The sequence below is a fragment of the Alternaria metachromatica genome, assembly GCF_023757995.1.
Source record: "Alternaria metachromatica strain BMP 0045 chromosome Unknown scaffold_31, whole genome shotgun sequence".
NCBI lineage: Eukaryota > Fungi > Ascomycota > Dothideomycetes > Pleosporales > Pleosporaceae > Alternaria > Alternaria metachromatica.
The window spans coordinates 32,713-54,576 of record NW_026055522.1 but is presented as its reverse complement, the minus strand read 5'-3'; the positions used below and the strand labels follow the sequence as shown (position 1 = coordinate 54,576).

The window sequence follows — 21,864 nt, the reverse complement described above, 5'->3', positions numbered from 1 at the left end:
TAACAACCCCCTCTACAACAACAACACCAGAAAACATGAGCAACAACCCTTTCTACAACAACGACCCTTTCAACGTCACCGGTCTCGGCCACGGCGCAGACTGGGGTACCAGACGCCCCTACGACGCTCGCTCTCACTCAGCCTGGGGCCCAGGCAGCGGCAGTCTCCAAAGCTCATCTATCCCTTACCATACATCCTCAGACATGCGATACTTGGGTCCGTACATGTCATATCCTTTGGATCCAGACTCACCGCGCGGAGGCTCTTGGTATGGCCCGTATGGGGGATCGCGATGGGGCGGAGGCGGTCGGGATGTAAGGTCCCCATCTCCACCGCGAGGCCCGGGCTACTATGATGATGTCGAAGAATATGGGGGATCGCAATATGGTGGAGGTGGTTGGGGTGGGCGGGAGAGGTCGGGCTCTCCACCGCGGGGTGAGGGTTACTATGATGATTTCGACGAATGGTGGTAAACGATGGTTCCCGTTGGGAAGTGTATTCATCATGGTCTGACGTGTGGTACTCTTATATTAGCCAGAACTGTACCATCGAGGCGATAGTTGCAGAATCCACCGTGTCAATTATGTGTTCGGGTCACCCAATGAAGCGTGAAGGAGAACACGTGCTACGTTGTTGAACGTGAATTTCAACCATTCCTGGCACCTACTGATATCAGAATTGCCCCTGTGGAGACCAGGTGTTGCAGGATGCAAGGAAACTCTACCGAGAGTTACCTTGGGCATGAAGTAGGGATATAGGTACCTTCATTTCATAGCATGAAAGCCAATGGCCATCTCATGAAACTATCCTGGCTTCGTAAGCTTGCGGATGTCATCTCTTAAGTCCATGCATTTAAGCCTTTTAACACCGAGGGTGTTGTTTAGCGCCGTCGAAACGCATCGGCCAAGATCTTGTCGTGCAGTGGGTTGAACCTGCGGTTGCCTGGAGAAGTACATCATATAGGACGCCTAAACACAGCTTACAAATGTCGCCTTGGCAGAGCTTTCGCGACAATGTGATGCTTCGTGCCTGTCATCATTATTTGAAGAGTCCTCTAGGGTGTCTGTAGGCGAAGTACATAAATATGGCCACGCATCGGATAGAAACAGCATACTTTGTCTTGCCTAGTAAAGCTCGCGAAATCTTCAGTCTGACTTCGACACGACCACTATGTCGAATCTCCAGTACTTCAACTATCCCGGCTTCGGCGAGCGATCAAAACGAGATCTGAACTACAGCCAAGCGGTCCGCATAGACAACCGCATTGAGGTATCCGGCCAAGGTACGTCGCCCACAGTGTATAGGCTATCCAATGTTGACCACATCCAGGAGGCTGGGATCGTACCACCGAGGAGTATCCAGACGAGCTTTCGAAGGAGGTCGACCAAGCCTTCGACAACGTCGAACATGCCATTCGCCAGGCTGGTGGGGAGGGCTGGGACCAGGTCTACAAGACGCGCATCTACGTTACCGTGCCGATTGATGAGATTGCGGAGCCGATCATCCGTAATATGAAGGAAAGATGCAAGAGACACGGGCCTCTTATGACTGTAGTGCAAGTCGTGGCTTTGTACAAGACGATGAAGATTGAGATTGAAGCGGAGGCCCACTTTGGGTGATTTGCGCAGCAACCTTTAAAGATTGGAGCGCCTTTCGTTCCTGGTAGAAATTCAGCGTATCTAAAGAAACCTACACGCGTAAAGAATATGAAGCCCATAAGATGTGAGATGTGTATGTGAACGGCGCGCAAAGAGAAAGTCAGTGTCTCGTACTCCCTGTGGTCCCAGTACGTCATCGTCATCGTGGCTGCCCGCTAAGTGGGGCCATGACTGCGCCACAGGTCACAACGATCACTCCCGCAAGCCTCTCTCTTCCAGTCTCGACGACGACTGAGACGCCGCTAGAGTAGCATCGACAAATGAGAAGAGCTTCTTGTTCATCATTCGCGGCATTGCAGATGCCAGAGAGCTTTCCGCGGACATTCACCCGCCTGCTCGTGCGCCACGGAAGTCGCCATCGCCATCGCCATCCTTGACGACTGTCGCGACTCCTTCTCAACGCAGCAATGCCAAATCGATTCCGGAGCAAGCTGGAGAATGCTGGAAGAAAGACGGGCAATTGCCTACGGACAGTGGCATGGCAAACATCCAAATGCCTCATGTGGACAGTTTGCGCGCCTTGCATCTGTTGCTTGCTAGTATTTCTGAGCCCTGGTCGACATGGAAGAAGACGAAATCTTTCACACGAGATAGTACTACCAACGATGCCGACACCTCGCAGACGCGCACTCTCCATGTCAGGGGACTTACAAGAGGACCAAAAGACGCTGGCCCAGCCTCGCTCAGCGCTTCTGAGCAAACTACCGTTGGAGATTCGGCGCATGATCTATGAGATGGCTCTGGGAGAACAGACCATACATGCGTCAGTTTTGGACGGAAAACTATTGACGCGAAGGTGCATACTTCGAAATTGCCTTTGCTACATGCCTTGTTCACCAGGCCAGAAGCTACAATTGGCACTCCCTCTTCTAAGAACGTGTCGGCAGATGTAAGTTGAGTCAGATACAATTGTAGTTGCACAGTCGCAGTACCAGTACAAGACTAACATACAACCGTTCTTAGTTATTCTGAAAGTATCGAATATCTCTACAAAAGCAATGAGTTCTTCATGTCCACGGACTTGGAAGACTTTCCAACGGCAGGCTATCTCTGCTACTTCTTTCAGCCCCAACGTATCATGCAAATCAGCAATCTTAACATCGAATGGGACCTTGATCGCAACCAATACTTCCAGGTCAACCTGATGCCTGTGCATCACCGAGTTGAGTGGTACAGATTATGGGATGGGTTGAGCAAGATGACTGGTCTCAAGAGATTACACATCAAGTTGTACTTCTGTCTCGACCTCTGGCAGGGATGCTATGGTGAATTCTGGGAACAGAACAGCAAGGAGATTCTGCAGCCTGTCAAGAAAATCACGGCTCCAAGAGAATTTGTCATCAATCTTCCGAATTGGCGATGCTCGACTGAGATTGATACCGGCGAATCCAACTGCGTCTTCCAGCTACCAGAGAGGGACGACCAGGAAAGCAGCGCGTCCTGACGCGTCCAGGGACGACTCTCGGACGATCTTAATCATACGGACGGCAGCTTCTCGGGAATGGCTGTGGAGCATTGCGGATGCTCATAAGACCTATGGGGCTTCTTCAAACTCAAGCCGAGAGGATACAACGACCTCGCAAAAGCCAATCAGATTGACGATGGGCCAAAGTCACCGCCTGGTGGAGTACAAGACTCTAAGAAGCAAAACGCAGCCAAGACACAACATGACGGTGACGCACAGGAACCATGCACCCAAGCTCCCACGAGCGGCTTGAACAGGTCTTGCTCCGCCCGCTGTGCCGGCGCGCGTATCTTATCGCATCGTTGATCAACGTGACAGGCGGCGTGGACTTGGCAGCTTGGCGAGCTAACTCGTCCCGTATAGCTTTCCACAACCATCTCGTTCTCCGTCCGCCATCATGCACAGCCAAGAGCTTCGAGCTAGGGTAGCTCCACCACGTGCAGTAGCTGAGCAGCTCAGCTCGAACACCTCGAGCCGTGCGGCGTCCTGTACTTCGGCGTCTTTGATCTATCCGAGGTGTTGTACAGCTCTGGCCTTTTCCCGGCGCAGATAAGAAGCGACATGGCCGCCAGGATGCTTGTCCTGCAGGAACCGTTCGCTCTTGCATGTTCCCGGATACTTCGGGGTTGAGATCTGCTCACGATGCGCTCTTTCATTGCTACCTCCGTCCTCGTCGGACTCGCGTCCGCTGCCGCCGTACCTGTTGTTGCTCCCCGTGGCGGAGACGGCTATGGTCATGGCCATGAGCACAGCAAGTTCAACGTCCAAGTCGGCGTCCGGCCTTACTATCTCGTCGACAACATGGACGAGAGTCCGTTGAAGGAGAAGCTGGAGAGCTGCTCGGAGCAAGAGTTCAAGACCTCGGACTTTGTCCTTGCGCATCGTGGAGCGCCGCTTCAATTCCCTGAGCACACTCTTCAGAGCTACAAGGCTGCGCACCGCATGGGTGCTGGCCTGATCGAATGCGATGTCGCTTTCACCAAAGACAAGCAGCTTGTCTGCCGCCACGCCCAATGTGACTTGCACACGACGACGAACATCCTCAACACTACACTCGCCGAAAAGTGCACGACCCCCTTTTCGCCCGCCGCCAATGGCACTGCTGCGTCGGTCAAGTGCTGCACCTCGGACATCACTTTGGAGGAGTTCGGTACCCTATGCGGCAAGATGGATGGCTTCAACCCCAACGGCACCACGGTAGAGGAATACATGGACGGCACACCCTACTTCCGTTCCGACTTATACGCGCAAGACTGCCCCAAGCTCATGACGGTCGACGATTACATTCCCCTGGTCGACAGCTGGGGTCTGAAGTACGCGCCCGAGCTCAAGACCCCCGAGGTCGAGATGCCTTTCGATGGATACACACAGGAAGCGTATGCTCAAGATCTGGTCGACAAGTTCCGCGAGTACGAGATCGATCCGAGCCGTGTGTGGCTGCAGTCTTTCCTGCCCGATGACGTCTTCTACTGGATCGATAACGAGCCTGAATTCGGAATTCAGGCTGTCTATCTCGACGAGCGCGTTGATACTCCCGAGGGCTACGCCAATGCCACTGCCAGCATCCCTGAGCTCGCTGCTCGTGGCGTTAAGATTATGGCGCCCGCTATGTTCGCTCTCACCAAGTTGGACGACGACGACAAGATTGTGCCGTCGGAGTATGCTATTGCTTGCCAGGAACACAACTTGGACATCATCGCGTGGTCATTTGAGCGCTCTGGATGGTTGCAGATCGATGGTGGTGGATACTACTACCAGTACGTTGCCAACCGGACCAACAACGATGGCGACATGTACGACGTGCTCGACGTGCTTGCCAAGGATGTGAATATCATAGGTATGTTCTCAGATTGGCCGGCCTCAGTAACCTACTATGCCAACTGCATGGGGTTGTAGGCGACACAGCCTTATATAGATCCTAACAAGTTTGAAATATATCATACATTGCTCAAATGACCTCGCTCGCAATAAAGCAAAGTGATCATGTCTTACTTAGTATCCTCCGAAGCATCACTTGCGTTGCCGAATATCCTCAGCTTTACCGTACTCTCCCCCATATCCCAGTCCGTCCTACAACTCGGATACGGCAGCACGACAATAGCGTCGCGCGGCTTCGTCACCATCCTCACGCTATCCAGCAGCATATTCTCTAGCTCCATCCACTCGCTCTGCCAGAGCCACTGCGGGCTGGGATCCATCAAAATCACCCGAAGATGCCTCAGTCCCTGCATATTCGCTATTATCGTCCACGCTTTCTCCCAATTCGCAGTATCGTCGCGGTACACGACGCGATTTGAAGGACCGCGACTCATATAAGGCAGTGCGCGGATAGCCCAGCGCAGATGTAGCGTGCGAATCGAATTCAGGCGCGGTTGTGGGATCGAAGCGGGGAGGTAGAGTAAGTGCGTGATATGGAGGAGGGAGAAGGTATGCGCGCGATACAGATACGAGATCGCTTCCGAGTACCTAGATTGCAGAATACAGTCAGTCTCCATAATACCATTGTGATTGTGATTGCCATGAGAAGGGGAGGAGAATACATACATTCGCCTACAAGCCCTCAGCACAGTCGGCCCACCAGGGTACAACCTCGCGCCTTTCTTACCAAACACCAGCACGCGACACATGTACTCCCTCCCGCCATCTCCCTCGCTGTCGCACAGGAAATGGCCGAACCGCTTCTTCTTCGTGCTCAGTGTCAGATGCACGATCTCTGCGCCCATGACATGTTCGTATACCAATTGTCGCAGCTCAAGCGGCAGTCGCGTGAAGAAGTCGCTCTGGCCCTGCGCGTGCGTGCGCGCCTCGATATCGACATCCGGCTCAGACGTCAGGCTGATGGTGGATGCGCGCGGGCGCACAGTGCCGTGCTCTGGCGGCGCGGCTTTGAGCGAAAACGGGTTCCGAGATTTAGTAGGCTTCGAGGTCGACGGGGAGGTCGACGGGATGTCGGAGGGGGTCCAGCGTATGCCGGGGAGGCGGCTGAGGAGGGACTTTGGGGGCTTCATCGTGGGATTGATGGGGTGGTGATGGGGAGAAGGCGGTGGTAACCTAGGGAAGGGTGCAATGAGAGAGATGGCATGGCACGACGACGGCCCCCTTGCGCGGGCGCGCCAGCATCAGCCGCGGCGCAAAGTTGGGCAGAGTGGTGATGGCGATAGGCTGAGGGCGGGTAAGCGTGCGGGGTCTTGGCCGCCAAGCTTGTTTCGAGCAAGCTTCGTCTGGGGGAGTGGGGGAGGTGTAGTGCCCGTGGGGTAGTATATGGTCTGCTACTTTGGCATGCTAGCCATCGATATGAACTTCTCGATATACGCGTCTGTTCTTGCCTTTATGTGCTCAGAGAGCGATACCGACACCCTGGCCTGCTTTCCGATGATCGCGTGAGAGGTACCGTACGCACGGAAACTCGCATTCTATCGCTCAATCAAGTATCGCGTACTTCTCTGTCTTGATCGATCGTATGTACTAGCAGTGCCGTACATTCTGGCAGAGAGCCATTGCTTTGGTCATACTAACAGGCAAACTTCGACAATGCCATGATGATGCAGTAAATCCGTCTATCTCCATGGCAGAATTGGCAAGACCCAATCAGGCAACTTGTCCGCCTTCTGCAATTTCAGCTGACCGGCAAGACCATGCCGAAAGATGGCAATGAAAGGTACAATTCTCGAGGAACAGCTTCGAATGCTCTCATCCAGCTCTAACCTCCACTGCATCTGAAACAACTGACATACCGGGCCATCCGGGCGAATTCCCTCTCCAAAACGCCACGCTGTATTGGTAGTGGTATACGGCACAGCCACCTGCAGTCATGAACCAAGCGCGCTTTCCCGGGGCGTAAAGTCACTTTGTCATAGACAGAGCCCCACGATAGACTACAGCTAAATACCTCTATCATGGCTAAACAAGAAGACAAGACCATGAGGAAGCGTCTTCGCGCTTGTGAAGAGTGCCATCGTCTAAAGATCAAGTGCGACATTAGCACCAATCCTGACGCGGCAAGCTGCGAAAGATGCACCCGCAACAACCTGGAATGCGTCCCTGCAGCACCGCGCCTTCAGCGCAACCGCATCCAAGAACTAGAGGCGCAGATTCAAGAACTCAACAATCTACTTCAAAAACAGAGCAACAACAGCCCAACGCCAAGTCGCTCCCCTGGCGGACTCTCCACCAACACGCTAGGCCGGTCGCCCGGTAGCCTAACAGACAACCACTACGAAGCCATCTTGTCGTTCCTTGACGCGCGCATCTCACCTATCCAGCAACAACACCTTATCCAACTCTATGCGCACCAAGCAGGGTCGGCATGGCCCGTCATACGCCTTCCCGGGGATCTCGAATATCTCCGCACAAAAGCTCCCATCCTACTTCTCTGCATTATAGCATACACAACTACGCAAGAGGCGCAAGGATTAGATCTAGAAACGCACGATGAGATAATTCGCGAATCGATGCACGTCCTCGGCGAAGAGGTCTTAGGCAGAGGACAAAGATCGCTGGAACTTGTGCAGGCGCTGCTTATAGCCACGTACTGGAACAAGCTTCCGCGAAGAGGTCTAATGGGGAGTTGTTACCAGATCCTGCAGCTAGCCGCAGACATGGCCATCGATGTGGGCATCGCGGGAAACTCGCTGCAGCCCACTCCCCCAGCCTACTTCTGCCGGCATCAGGACGCGGGATCGCTGGAAGCACGACGTACCTGGCTAGCCTGCTACATGGCACTCTCAAGCTCTTCGATCAGTACGCGCAGGCCGAATCCATACCCATGGAACGCTTACCACGAGGAGTGTCTCCTGTACCTGGAAAGCCAAGGCGATGCTTCCGACATGCTACTCTGTCAGCTCGTTCGCATTACGCAACTAGACCAGGAGATATCGAATCAACTATACCTCTGCGAGATCTCTACTTTTGTAGACGGCAACGATTACAACACCTATGCCGTAATCGAAACCATGAAGAACAAGCTCGAAGCATGGGTCGCTCATATCCCACCTAGCCTTGCAACGTCTCAGACGCTCAAGGTGTGGTGGCACGCAGCCATGGTTCACCTGTACGAGCTTGTTCTGCACACACCCACGAACAAAGCTTCCTTCGCAGCGCCCTTCATCCCAGGCCGCATACCCGTCAAAGACTTCCCCAAGCCAACCATCATCATCGCCCCGCTCAAAGCGAGTCTCGAAGCCCTCGTCCAGAACTGCCATGCCGTCCTCGATACAGCCGCAGAAATGGATCCAGCTTTGCTTGTCAATTTCCCATCATTCTGCTTTGCACCAACGGTCATATACTCGCTTTTCGTCCTCGTCACCGTCATGGTGGCTTCGACCGACCCCGCCAACACGTACGGCCAATGCCTACCGAACAACTGTTTTCGCATTGAAGAGTTCGGACTCAAAATGCGCAATCTGGTCATGTACATGAAGGTCCTGGATCCTACCATGAGTTGCTTCACCACACGTATGTTCGATGCGACGAGTTGGTTGGAGCAGTGGTATAACGATTACACTGCTATTCTGCAGCGGTACGAGGCAAATCTAGTTAACTAAATCGCCATTACGAGAGTATCTTATAGAATTGCAACGGCTTCTGAAGTCAGATGGGACGGCGAACTTTGGCCGGTGGTGTCGATCAATTCATCCGTCGTGTTACTGTTGATTGGTGCATACATCCATGGATGCTTGCTGCCGCATGTCGCATGCATAAGCGTGGTCAGCCACGTTCTGGCTTTCAGCCATCGGTGTTTTTTCGCCTGATGCTTGATGAGATGACGTTTCAAACACATGGAAATGTTTCTCTATGGTTTCGATTTGGTGGTCTGCTGTCTGATGATGTAGTTATCGCGCATACATGTTCGAATACACATTCAGCTGACACGCAATCTCGCAGTGGGCGGAGTGGCTAAAGTCCGCTGTCTCGTCCGCGTACGCTAATGACGGTATAGAGGATTCTCCGTTCCTGCATGAGAAAAACGCCTTGCGATGATGCTTGTTGCTTCACCATGTGTCGCGGTGATCTGGTGCTGCTCTCGTTCAGCAGTTACCTTGTGTATATGTCCCTCAAGGTCGCAGTAATATCCAAGTACTGTGAACAGAGCAGATCGAAACGACGGTCACCAAAGAATGCTACTCTTTGTAGTCTAGCGTCATCAGGCGAGCAGTGAGCTATAGCGAAACCTAGTAGCCTCTCGCTTACATCTCCACCCCCCTCACTCTCTCCTCCCATCGCAACCCTCGCCTTGCACAAGCAACCGACAACCGACACCCACGACGCCACAACGTTATTTTTGGCACCTCCACAAGTACATTTACCCACGACTTCTGGCGAGTTCCTGCCGTTCACCCTAGCCCATCGTGTGTTTAGTGGCGGTTGTTGCAGCATGAGAAGTGGATACCGGTATGCACGCTTCCCGCACTGCCGCCCCTGCTGATTCGCCACATCGTACACTGGGAAGGAAGGCATAGGGCTGGCAGATCAACCAGATGCTTGGCTTTCAACGTCAAGAGTGCCCAGGTGTTCTAGTAAAGCCATCACGATGCCGTAGGTGGGTGATGATGCTATATTTGGAGCGTGCTGCCTTGATCGTGCACTTCTGGATACAAGCTACCTAGTCATTATGAGTCGACAACCTCAAAACGCCTAGTACCACGTTCTTGCAGTTGAGGTAGAGCAGGGCGGTGCTATATTTGCCACAGGTTGCATTGATCGTGCACTGCCGGATACGAATTGCCATGTCTTGGCTGGGAAAAGTCGAAGATGTCATGGAAGTAAGCACGCAGGAAAGGGTAACCGGTGAGTGAGATGAGGGTGCAGTGGTGGATGGAGAGGTTGGGTGTAGTCTGGATCGTTGGGAGGGAAGACGTATAAGAGAGTCAGTTCCTTGGGGTTGAGGACGACATCACAGCATCGCATCTTCGACTTCAGGGCCTTCGAGTAGTATCTTCTCCAGCACCTCCTCATCCTCCAACGATCACCATGCGTCCATCTCAAGTTTTCTCCTACGCCATTTTGGCAGGAACCAGCATAGCCCAGGGCGACATTGGTGCTCTCCTGGCTTCACAACCCGATCTCAGCACTCTCCTCGAGCTCGTTGGTCTTGTGGATGGCCTTGCAGACACGCTCTCTGCCGCTTCCAACATCACCATCTTCGCTCCTACAAACGATGCCTTCGCAGCCGTACCACGCGATGTACCCGAGGGCCAGGCCATTGAGAACAAGAACGATACCATTGCCATCGGCGCCCTGCTCGCCAACCACGTCTTCAAGGGCGTCTACCCAGCCAGCGTCATCACCGATATCCCAACGTTTGCGCAGACACTCCTCGATAGCTCGTATGTGAACGAAATCCAGCCTTTCTCCAACTTTACGGGTGGAGCCTACAATGAGCTCGTCAAGAATGGAGAAGATGTCTGTGTCATCTCTGGAGAACAAACTATTTCTACTGTTACCGAAGCTGTAAGTATCCATCATTACACACCCAATTCGTCGCCAACGATACTAACCCAAACTCCCAGGACATCATGCTTGGCTCAGGCATAACAATTCACAAAGTCGACACGGTCCTCTCCTTCGGCGCGCCCTTCCAACTCTTCACCTACCGCTCCGGCTACCTCGCCATGAACGCCGCCCTCGAAGCCGCCCAACTCGCCATCGACTTCGGTCTCTCGGACCCCTCAGCCACCGGCCTCAACATCTCCGACTTCACCATCTTCGTGCCCACCAACTCGGCCTTCGAATCCATTGGCTCGGTGCTCGAATCCGCGGACCAGGCGACGCTACAGGAGGTGCTCAAGTACCACATCATTCCTAGTAATGTCATCTTCTCGACTGCACTGGGTAATGTTACGGTGAAGAGTCTGCAGGGCGCGGATTTGGTGTTTACGGTGCTGGAGGATGGGAGGGCTTGGGTTAATGGCGCGGAGATTGTTTATGCTAATACTATTCTTTTTAATGGGGTAGCGCATGTTATTGATGGGTTAGTTTTCTCCTGTTTCACCGTCAACCATTACATACTCATACTAACATTCCATCGCAGTGTCCTAAGCCCTCTCACTCCTTTCGACCGCGCCTCTCTAGAGCCATCTGCCCCTGCCTCCGACCGCGTTGCTTTCGAAGGCGCATCTTCTGTCTCTGAACTCCCTTTCTCCAGCGCCTCTCTCGCTTTCGGAGGTGATCTCATGACCTATACGACCACACCTGAGCTTCTCAAGACCGTTGCTGCTGTTGCGACACCTACCTCGGGTGTCGACGCTACGACCACTGGCTCGCCTATGGAGACTTACACTGGAGCTGCGATGGCGATGCTTCCCGGTGCTGGTATGGCTGTTGCTGGTGCTATGGGTGTTGCGGTTGCGCTTGTCTAGAGTTGAGGGGGGATGAAGTGACGGGAATGAAGACGCGACGGTTGTGGGTTGAGACAAGAGCCTGCATATGAATGCGCACGCATAGATGGCATATCACTTAGATTTCTTTGAGGTGTTCTCCTTAGCAGGCACAGATATCATGAAGCCAAAATGCGATAATGAGCAAGCTGGAGTGCTAGAGCGTAGTTGGTGACCACTTTCTAATGCGATAGTTGTTTCTAGTGTCTCTGTCTTGTTGCAAAACATTCCTGCTTGGTGGCTATCGAATCTTTGGGCGCGATGAGGAAGAATGGACGACTTCGCAGCGTCAAAACCATGACGTTGAGCCAGAGAACGTTGCACAGTACCGCGGGGTACACTCCGTTGTAGGGCGTGGTAGGGCGTGCACTATGGAGAAATCGTTATCAGTGCGCTTCTAACCCCCGGCAACCAATCTGAACGGTAGGGACGAGCTAGTGTGGTCTCTCAGCAAGCAGGAATACGAGGCCGGAATTAACATCATCTGGTGTAGCAATGTCGTTTGCCGGCTGCAGAAGGTGCTGAACTCTTGGATCAGAATTTGGAATGTATCCAGGAGGCATTCAAGAGTATTTTCAATCAGATTAGTCTATTTTCAAGCTGTTTCATGTGTATAGAGGTATCGAATTGTTGTTGCATCTGATGTTGGAGTCGAGGTACAATTCCGGCCAGACCAATCACAGCAGTTCAATCGGACCCACTGGAGGCGCATGTTGGGCCGATTCTGCGGCTCTCCGCGGCCCTTCTTTTCGGTAGTTTTTCTGGTTGGCTCCCAACCGAGCCGCTGTTAGCACTCGTGATGGTCATCGAACACCGTTACAGAAGCATGTCGTGTGTCGTCAATTGGGCTCTGAGTGGTGATTAGTTGTAGATTTTGCGAATCGTTTTCATCGCGACTGTACGTGTGTTGGCCATTCTGGTGTGCGATTGTGTCGATCGGGCCGACTCAGATGATGTTGTCACCGCCGTAGTCGGCATCGTGATGGTTGCCTTTGAGAACTGGCAGGTAGGAAGGCGTTGAAGTCGCCTGGAATGGCTGAGAAACTGTGTTTTATCTTTTTAAGAGTGTCGAGTGTCGCAAGAAATTTGAACACATCGTGATCTTAACTTCTAGTCGATAGTAATACGTCGTAGCCTTCGTGAATAGAGACTGAATCACCAGTTGCGCACTTCATTTGTCGCGGAAGCAAATTGAAAGCATGATGGCACTTTCATTCCAATTTTCCAGTGACATCTCAAGCAATAGGAGAGTAGCATCCGTTGCGCCGCCTTCTCCCTCTTCCTCTGCTTGACCCAAGTCTTGGCGGCGACGAGCCTACCCTCCCAACTCATCGAGGACATCAGGGGGGACTTCTGGATCGAGGCCGGACATCGCAGGATGTCTTCGGGTCAAAGTCTGATGATGGAAGCAAGTGATCCAGCCATTACGTACGTCTTATCTTGACGAGGCCGGTGGTTTTCCGTGGCCGGTTTTGATTCCGGCCTCGTAGGATATAAGCTCGTGGTCGCCTTCGCTGTTGACAGAAGTTTCAATTCATTCCAACTCCAACATTCAGCGCTCGGACCAGATCTCCAGCATCAAAGCTTGAATACCTTCAGCATCTTTGGCATCTCTCTCTCTTCAATACCTCTTTGCACCATGTCTTCTTCAACCTTTGACTTCCCCGTCATGAAGGACACCCGTCCTGATGACCGCACCCTCCCCGCCTTCATGGTCTCCACCACACGAGGCTTCCTTCCTCGTCAAGAACCCATCGTTGAACTGCCAAAGGAGTTCGCTGCTCTTGAGTCTATCTTGCAACGCATGCCCATCAAGACACTGTCAGGGGAGCCAGGTCTACTTGCCAACTTCACCTTCGGCGACACCGTACTCAAGGAGCTTCCTGACCTTACACCAGAGGTAGAGAAGTATCGCGATGACCTGGTTGTCATGAACGCTCTGTATCGTGACTACTCTTTCTTGGCTTCTGCATACCTCTTCGAGCCTTGCCACGAGAGGCATGTAAGGGGAGAGGAGTATGGTTTGGGCCGACAGTCGCTGCCGAGATGTATCGCACTACCCATCGTCAAGGTTGCTGAGATGTAAGTGTAAATGCTTTCTCCTATCCTCATGTGGTGCTGGTCTTATGCCATTGTCTCCTTAGCTTGGCATAGCAACTTCCAACAGAACCTGGCCACGAAGTCACCTTCACAATACATCATAGCGTAGATGATATGGCTGACATTCTCGCGTGCGCAGTGCTGGTTTCAAGCCCTTCATGGAATATGCTGGATCGTATGCGCTCTTCAACTACCGTCTTGAAGATCCATCACGGGGTCTCGAGTACGACAACCTTCGCCTGATCCGCGCTTTCGAGCATGGTTTGAATCCCACCTCATCTGAGGCAGGCTTCGTTCTCGTCCACATAGCTATGGTCAAGGAGTCTGGTGCGCTTGTCACAGGTGCTTCCGAGATGCTGGAAAGCTGTCTGGCCAAGGATCGAGAGCGGTTCAACGACGGCCTTCGTACCCTGGTGGGTGGTCTCAGGAACGTCAACGCCGTAATGAACAGTAAGTGCACTGCTTAACTATGCGCATTCGCGACTGACGAGATTAGCCATGTGGAACCGTAGCAAGCCGCAAGGCTACACCAACTTCCGTACTTTCATCTTTGGCATCACCTCACAATCTATGTTTCCCAATGGTGTAATATACGAGGGCGTGAGCGAAGAGCCGATGTCTTTCCGGGGCGAGTCTGGTGCCAACGACAGCATGATTCCCATGTGCGACAACCTGCTTCAGGTCCAGATGCCGGAGACACCCCTCACAGATATTCTAAAGGACTTCCGCCAGTACCGCCCTGGCAACCACCGCGAATTCCTGGAGGCTGTTCGTGATTGTGCTCAGCAGTCGGGCATACGCGAGTTTGCGAAAGGCGATTCTGTCTCTGCCGCGCTCTATCTCCAAGCTCTTGATCAAGTTCGCGACTTCCGCTGGCGGCATTGGTGCTTCACTCGCGAGTACATCCTCAAGCACACTTCGCACCCGACTGCAACAGGTGGCAGCCCGATCGTGACTGTAAGTGCTTCCTTGGCTCGACGGTCCTTGCTCTTACTGACGCGTAATAGTGGCTACCCAACCAGCTGACAGCGGTACTCATGCAAATGGCGGAGACCTTTGAGTATTGCAAGACGATCAATGGTGTCAGCGATATCATGGACACAGTCAACCACCAGCGCGAGTCGCTGAGGAAGGAGGTGGAGAAGTACTGCGGGGAACGAGGTGTTGCAGCATCATGAGAATGCACGCTTCCCTCGTCGACAGCACTACCCGTTCTCTTGTAATTCATAGCCAAACCATGAAGCATTTACTTTATGCCTTCTTTATCATGTGCGCCTTTGTTGGAGTGCTGCCTAGTCGCGACATTTTCGTGTTCCGCCCTTTTTGATGATGACTCGCGTAAACTCAGCGATACGAGGGCGTAAACACGTATCGTATGACTGTAGCGACAACACTACAGATGACGCCGCGGTGATTGTGGACCACGGCGGCTGTGAGTGGTGTACTGGTGGTGGTTCTGGGATGAGTCAAGACGCGCTACCGCGTGAGTCTCAGCGTCATGGCTCCGGCGGCCTTCTATCGATAAGTAGGCCCCCGGATCTCCCTAGCAGCTCCCATCGCCATTGCCAGCGCCATTCCAGCACTTGCCACCCTTCGATGCTCACTGCAAGACAACTCATGGAATATTCACACTCCTTCCAGCTCCCGCGAATACCAAACGTCTTATTAATACGGCGGTGTTTACGGAACACGTCCTGACAGCCCCAACCCCACATTCATACCTCCATCACACCACGTACATTGGTCGCTACGAATACCTTCAGCCTAGGTTTACCGGTGGATATTTCATAATCACGTGCTATTTCGCATAATATGGCCTCCCGACACGAGCCTAAGCAGAGCCCAGCTGAGCGGCGGAAGGGCGAGTCTGTAAGTAATAACCCAGGAGAAGCCTACCTCTCCCCAAGCTGTACCCCAGATGTACCCCAGATATATTCGTTGCTTTGACACTGCAACGAGTATGGTACGGGAAAAACCAATTCCGTTGGCTCACGGTTTGCGCCGAGTAGTACAACCAGGGAAATGTGGCTTCCTGTAGCACGAAGGCGATCGCATCGTACTTTAGACGGATCTCCCATTGAGGCTCCAGAAGACGTACTCAAGCTAATGTACATACCAGGCGCTCAGCGAATTTGCCGACTACGTCCAGAAACAACAGGCTTTGCGCCGACCGCCCGGCCAAGCCCCCGCCGTCCTCGAAGACCACGATGAGTTGAGCATCCTCGACGAGCTCGGCCTTTCCGATGACAACAAGGCGCACATCCGCTTAAAGACGCTCCTTACCGACCCCGCCGAAGAGAACGTCGCAGCGCTCGCTGAACATATTCAGGGGCGCCTGGCCGAGGGCCATGGGGAGGCTCTGTTCGATGTTGGCCTGGAAGACAGCGGTGACTCCATGGGCTTCACTGAGGACCAGTGGAAGTTTGCTTTGGAGAGGATACGAGTTGCCTGCGAGAAGATCAAGGCCGACTACAAGATGCTTATGACGCGGAACGTTGGCGGTGACGTCGAAGTCGGACCTCGCAATGCGAAGGAGCTTGGCTTAAGTGGCAAGATGATCTTGCGACAACAGCCGCAGAGTGTTGACGATGTCATCGAGACGAGGATAGCAGTTGTAGGAAATGGTGAGTGCTCCAGGCGCAATTGAGGATATACACTGACAATTCACAGTTGACGCTGGCAAAAGTACCATGCTCGGTGTCCTTGTCAAAGGCGGCCTCGACGATGGCCGCGGAAAAGCGCGCGTCAACCTCTTCCGCCACAAACACGAAATCGAGAGTGGTCGAACCAGCTCAGTCGGCATGGAGATAATGGGCTTTGACAGCAAGAGCGAAGTCGTTGTGTCGAACGTCGCAGGTCGAAAACTTACTTGGGAAGAGATTGGACGGCGATCCGCCAAGGTCATCAGCTTTACTGATCTCGCTGGTCACGAGAGATACCTGCGGACTACCGTCTTTGGGCTCCTGTCAAGCGAGCCCAATTACTGTCTGTTGATGATCGCGGCAAACAACGGTTTAGTGGGCATGAGTAAAGAGCATCTCGGAATCGCACTTGCGCTCAACGTCCCCGTCATGGTCGTCATCACCAAAATCGACATTTGTCCGCCACAGATTCTTGAACAGACTATAACTCAGCTGTCCAAGATTCTCAAATCTCCAGGAGCGCGAAAGATACCGGTATTCATCAACAATAGGGAGGAGTGCATCACCACCGCTACCCAATTTGTGTCGAGTCGTATATGTCCTATCTTCCAAGTTTCCAATGTCACTGGTCACAACCTGGATCTGGTGCGCATGTTCCTCAACGCATTACCGCATCACGGCAATTACGATGCGTCTGCCCCTCTAGAATTCCACGTCAACGACACATTCTCGGTACCTTTCGTTGGTACTGTGGTTTCAGGTGTTGTGAAGTCTGGTGAGATACATTCTGGCGACACAGTTTTGATCGGTCCCGACAGCCTTGGCCAGTTCCAAACGACAAAGGTGCGTTCCGTCGAGCGCAAACGGATACAAGTTCCAGGATGCTCCGCTGGCCAGTCTGCTAGTCTCGCACTGCGCAACGTTCGGCGGAAAGACGTGCGAAAAGGCATGGTCGTTTTGCACAAGGCTGAAAAGCCAGACCCGACAACTGGCATATTACCAGCCCCGAAAGTGTACCGCGAGTTCGTTGCCGAAGTCTTGATCTTGTCGCACGCGACGACTATCAAGACCAAGTACCAGGCTATGCTACACGTTGGACCAGTGTCCCAAACCTGCGCCATCATCGACATCGATCGCCAGTACATCCGCACTGGTGACCGAGCACAGGTAGCCTTCCGCTTCGTACAGCGACCAGAGTACTTGACTGTCGGCGATCGGATACTATTCCGTGAGGGCAGGACGAAAGGATTGGGTATTGTCAAGAGAGTCGGTTATGACTCCAAGCATCCGCTAAACCCGGAGTTGCACAAAGACGACAAGAAGAAGGACTGCCAACTGGACGGGAAGAAGGTGGAAGCATCATGACGGGTTAGAACGTAGAAGTTGGCAGAGATTTCATGACCTGCTTGAGCAATTGCATTAGAAAATTGGTCCACGTCACGTAATCAACGCGCTAGAGACTAGCTGTCATGAATGATATAATGATTTGAATTCGCATGAGAAAATCCCAGCTGGGACCCAACTTTGCTGTGTCAATTGTACTGGTGGTGCCAGTATTTCACATGATAGCGACTGTTCGCGCTCAAGCACGATATTGGATACGCTGGGTTTGAGGTGCCATAATGTGAAGATCGCGATGCTGACCGCGGCGTATCGATAACAGTGTCGCAACGTCAGACCTCCAGGGGCCACGCTCGAAGCTTCTGAGCGACACAGCAGCGTCTGTCTTGACTCACAAACCTCTTCATCATAGTTTTCATCTCACATGCGAACTTTGAAGTAATCCATCCATGTTAAGAACAACTAGCCGCGATCAGGAGGATCGCAGCACAACGCGGGCGGACTGCCGCACACTGCGACGGCACCTGAGAGCATCGCCACGTTTTTCGTGATTCAAGCAGACCTGAAAACCACTGTGGGATTCTGGAATTTTTTTATTCTCCCACGATGGCAACTACAGACCCCGCACAGTCGACGCTGTACCCCAAGATCACGACACACATCCCTGAGATCATCGAGCAGCTGCGGCGCTTGAACCGCGATCCTGCCCATCCAGAAGCAAACATTACTGTGGACCCAGTACCTTTCGTGGGTACTGTCAAACTTCATGGCACGCATGCAGACATACTCGTGTACCCTGACGATCGCATCGTCTTTCAGTCACGCAACATAACTGGTTTGTCCGTCGCAAAAGATAATCAAGGATTTGCGTCACATATGTCAGAGAAGACCGAGGCCATACTGGGACTGCGAGACGTGTATCTGGCACGATGGAAAGAGCTAAACCCTAGCAAAACAGTCGAAGGAGACTCGCCCATCGTGATAGCCGGTGAATGGATAGGCGAGAAGATCCAAAAAGACGTCGCCATCGCACAACTATCACGCCGCTTTGTCATAGTCTCGGTTTACATCAATGCTGCATGGCAGAAGAACGAAGAATACAACGATATCTGCTTGCCGGACTACGATATCTACAACGCCTCTAGAGCTGGCCTCTTCCACACAACACTCTACCCGGACAACTACGATCGCACAGTATCAGAAGTCGAACGCATGACCGAGGAAGTCGCCGCTCACTGCCCTTTCGCAGCGACTTTCGGTATATCCGGTTTGGGCGAAGGCATTGTCTGGAAACCCGTACCTACCCAGTACAACGCCGACACCTCTCTCTGGTTCAAGAGCAAAGGGGGAAAGTTCAAACCTACATACTTCCGCATTCCAAAACAACATGAAGGCGCCGATATCATCAAAGGGCGACGCAAAGCAGCCGCAACGGTAGCAGTTGCGTGGTGCTCGCAGCAGCGGTTAGAGCAGGGCTGGGATGTGCTGCGTGAGAAAGGTGTTGAGCGGGATGTGAGGGCACTGGGCGACTTTTTGAAGTGGATACAATATGATATTTTGGAGGAAGAGAAGAGTCGTATCAAAGAGCATCGTGTGGATGAGGCGGCGTTGAAGATTGAGATTGCTAAGATTGCTAAGCCTTGGTATAGGGCGAAGCTTAGGGAAGAGGATGCCTCGTGATGCTTGACAAACCAGACGAAGGTCATAAGGAAGAGTCTTGCTGAACGCTGATTGTGAATGGTAATCAAGGATCAGGAATGTTTGCGCTGTCGCGGGGAGCTTCGCAAACTTCTCGCGCGGCTTATTAACTGGTACCCTTCCGCTTTCCAGTGGACCACCCGCTATCGTTCGTTGCAGCTATCATCTCAGTAGCGACCAAGAAAACCCCAACCTATCGTCGGTACCAACAACCTTTACCCAATTCATATCTACCTACATCGATCAGCACGCAATGTCTGTAAGAGGAGGCAGCGGGTTCGACGACATGACACGGCCACCCCATGATTACACATACCTCCGCCAAATCAGTGACTACGACGAATATCACTTTAGCTTATGTGTCCCCAATCCTGACTTGAGAGAGGCGCGTTCCAAGATGACTTCAGGTGTCGACGAGGAGTCAGTCATCGAAAGCCTCCTAAAACGCGTCGTAGGGATAAAGACAATCCGGAAGCGCAACTCTACCGCCTACAATGATCCCCCAATAAGTTGCTTGGAACGAGAAGTAAGCACTCTTCTGGAAATGCGTCCTCAAGGGTCTTCGCGCGGCGGTCGCAAATACTGTGCGGATATGGTAGACCACGATGACTTCGAAACCGACGACGAGAAGAAGCGAGGTTGGCTCCGCGTGAGGAAGCCAGGTTGGCTGGCCATTGCAACCACTCCAGTGTGTTGTGATCTCCTGACACTCGACCACTTCGATCGTCTGGCAACACTTCCAAAAGCTCTCCTCTGGCTCGCCATAACACAGCTCTTTGATGCGATGTGGTTCCTACAACACGACTGTGATCCACCCATCACGCATGAAAACATCTGGGATTACGATATACTTATCAGCTATCCTTACGAAGACGAGACAAAGAGCGTGGGTACTGTCGCCAAACGCCCCACGTTCACCCTCATTGGTTTCGGAGAAAATATCATTCATGATCTCGATGAATCGGAAGAAGATTATCTCTCTTACGTAGAGTATGCACTTGAAGACGATGTCCAGAAATTGAAAAATCAGATCGATTGTCTCATACAGAGGTGCTACGGCTGTGATCAAAGATCAATGGGAAAATTGAACGTGTGCAGAAAGATTGAGCTGCGGCAAGAGGCGCCGAAGGAGGTTACTGAGTTTCTGAACGGGAACGCGAAGGACTTGAAGCAGTTTTGGGATCGGATTGGGAAATTCGCTGCCGAACAATTGGAGAAAGTCACTTCCGAGGAGTGGGATGAATTGAAGGACCTGGTCACTGAGGTTGCCGATAGCAATGGGAGTTTGAAGACCATCGTTAAGGACTTGTTGAAGAGTCAGCCCGAAGAGGAGTAAGCGTCTCGTCGTCATCTCAAGGTACACATATGTTTAGTCATTGGCGCTGTCTTAGACACTTGTATCACAGATCTTGCTTCATATTGTGGTATGCATGCTCGCTATGTGCTTGCTGTGATCAGTCATGACGATATATTCAAAGCATTGTGTTGCGCGTAACTAACGACACTTAGTATTTTCATAGAGTATATGCTATGAGGATTTCCGCATCGTGTATGAATACTTTGTTGCATATGTCTTTCCTGCATTTTAATAGGTTCAACGACTTATCCTTGCTTGTCAAACGTCCAAACCCACTCTAGGCAACGGTCACCATCGTTCTTGGTAAATTCCCTCATATATCCACTCCGCTTGCTCCCGGGAATCACCAGCGCAGCCGCACGAGAGAGCTCCTTCTTCCAAGCATCCAAGTAATGATCTTCCAGACGCCTAGCTTTATTTGCGCTGTCGGTCTCCCCTCGCAAACTCCAATACCACACAAGCATTTTAGTATCATCAACGACGCCAACGAGGTGGACCTGGAGACGACGAAGCTCGGTATGGCTAGATAAGATTTCGAGGCCAGAGAGGTTAAAGGTAAAGTCTGCCGCGCTGTTGGCAGCTAGTCGCTCATTGGTTGGGCGGACGAGTTTGATACAAACAGTGTCGAGCGGAGTCGATACATTAGCTGTCGCAGCGCTTCTATTGATCTCAGCCCGTGCTACTTCGCTGAGCCGGTAGACTCGCTTCACGTCATCGAAGATCATCGGCCAGTCGCACTGGATGAAGATCTCGTGCGTATGGCATTCTGATGGAGTGATGGCGTCTAAGATATAGCTTTGGGGATGTGTATCTAATATCCGGTTATCCAGGTGCCACGTTGACTTCTGGTGTAGCTGCCGGATGCCTTCGCGCATCATTTGCTTGTTGGTAAGAAGCCATGGGACTTTACCGTAAGCGGCTGGTGCTTCAACCGAGTCGTGCCTTCTATCATAGGCTACTTTGTAGTCTTTGGTATCGTACCGCTGGATAAAGCACTTCGTATCGCTCCAGAGGTAGTCGTATATGATATCGCGCACTTCGGTCGGTAAGGTATTGAAAAATGGAGAGTTCGACATTGGAGCGGTCGATAATCTTGATCGTCGATATGCTGTCAAAGTGCCTAGTTAACTTTCGCTCCGGTTTTTGAAGGAGTTGAGAGATTGAAGCGGGGACCTAGGCGAACTATGATCGTGAGATCTGATGCGGCTAGGCATTGTATATATCGGTA

The 21,864-nt window shown here is 52.4% G+C and overlaps 9 protein-coding genes across 9 annotated transcripts; 8 read left to right on the top strand and 1 right to left on the bottom strand.

The window, feature by feature from the left end:
- Positions 1–1,170: 1,170 nt before the first annotated feature.
- J4E83_009223 (uncharacterized protein) lies at positions 1,171–3,102 on the top strand (the record flags this gene model as incomplete). The annotated part of the gene is made up of 4 exons (XM_049336112.1): positions 1,171–1,282; positions 1,330–1,615; positions 1,905–2,364; positions 2,662–3,102. The coding sequence occupies 4 exons, from the start codon at positions 1,171–1,173 to the stop codon at positions 3,100–3,102; spliced, it is 1,299 nt and encodes a 432-aa protein (XP_049184676.1).
- Positions 3,103–3,765: 663 nt separating this feature from the next.
- On the top strand, positions 3,766–5,019 carry J4E83_009222 (uncharacterized protein; the record flags this gene model as incomplete). The annotated part of the gene is made up of 1 exon (XM_049336111.1): positions 3,766–5,019. One exon carries the CDS (start codon positions 3,766–3,768, stop codon positions 5,017–5,019), a length of 1,254 nt encoding a protein of 417 aa, XP_049184675.1.
- Positions 5,020–5,111: 92 nt separating this feature from the next.
- J4E83_009221 (uncharacterized protein) lies at positions 5,112–6,131 on the bottom strand (the record flags this gene model as incomplete). Its single annotated transcript, XM_049336110.1, has 2 exons — positions 5,112–5,589; positions 5,668–6,131. The coding sequence occupies 2 exons, from the start codon at positions 6,129–6,131 to the stop codon at positions 5,112–5,114; spliced, it is 942 nt and encodes a 313-aa protein (XP_049184674.1).
- Positions 6,132–7,019: 888 nt separating this feature from the next.
- Positions 7,020–8,666, top strand: J4E83_009220 (uncharacterized protein; the record flags this gene model as incomplete). Its single annotated transcript, XM_049336109.1, has 1 exon — positions 7,020–8,666. One exon carries the CDS (start codon positions 7,020–7,022, stop codon positions 8,664–8,666), a length of 1,647 nt encoding a protein of 548 aa, XP_049184673.1.
- A 1,426-nt stretch (positions 8,667–10,092) lies between these two features.
- J4E83_009219 (uncharacterized protein) lies at positions 10,093–11,480 on the top strand (the record flags this gene model as incomplete). The annotated part of the gene is made up of 3 exons (XM_049336108.1): positions 10,093–10,572; positions 10,632–11,092; positions 11,153–11,480. 3 exons carry the CDS (start codon positions 10,093–10,095, stop codon positions 11,478–11,480), a joined length of 1,269 nt encoding a protein of 422 aa, XP_049184672.1.
- A 1,657-nt stretch (positions 11,481–13,137) lies between these two features.
- On the top strand, positions 13,138–14,776 carry J4E83_009218 (uncharacterized protein; the record flags this gene model as incomplete). The annotated part of the gene is made up of 4 exons (XM_049336107.1): positions 13,138–13,580; positions 13,738–14,048; positions 14,095–14,555; positions 14,606–14,776. 4 exons carry the CDS (start codon positions 13,138–13,140, stop codon positions 14,774–14,776), a joined length of 1,386 nt encoding a protein of 461 aa, XP_049184671.1.
- A 634-nt stretch (positions 14,777–15,410) lies between these two features.
- On the top strand, positions 15,411–17,605 carry J4E83_009217 (uncharacterized protein; the record flags this gene model as incomplete). Its single annotated transcript, XM_049336106.1, has 3 exons — positions 15,411–15,467; positions 15,718–16,222; positions 16,269–17,605. 3 exons carry the CDS (start codon positions 15,411–15,413, stop codon positions 17,603–17,605), a joined length of 1,899 nt encoding a protein of 632 aa, XP_049184670.1.
- A 582-nt stretch (positions 17,606–18,187) lies between these two features.
- Positions 18,188–19,261, top strand: J4E83_009216 (uncharacterized protein; the record flags this gene model as incomplete). Its single annotated transcript, XM_049336105.1, has 1 exon — positions 18,188–19,261. One exon carries the CDS (start codon positions 18,188–18,190, stop codon positions 19,259–19,261), a length of 1,074 nt encoding a protein of 357 aa, XP_049184669.1.
- Positions 19,262–19,532: 271 nt separating this feature from the next.
- On the top strand, positions 19,533–20,615 carry J4E83_009215 (uncharacterized protein; the record flags this gene model as incomplete). The annotated part of the gene is made up of 1 exon (XM_049336104.1): positions 19,533–20,615. The coding sequence occupies one exon, from the start codon at positions 19,533–19,535 to the stop codon at positions 20,613–20,615; it is 1,083 nt and encodes a 360-aa protein (XP_049184668.1).
- Between the last annotated feature and the right edge of the window lie 1,249 nt (positions 20,616–21,864).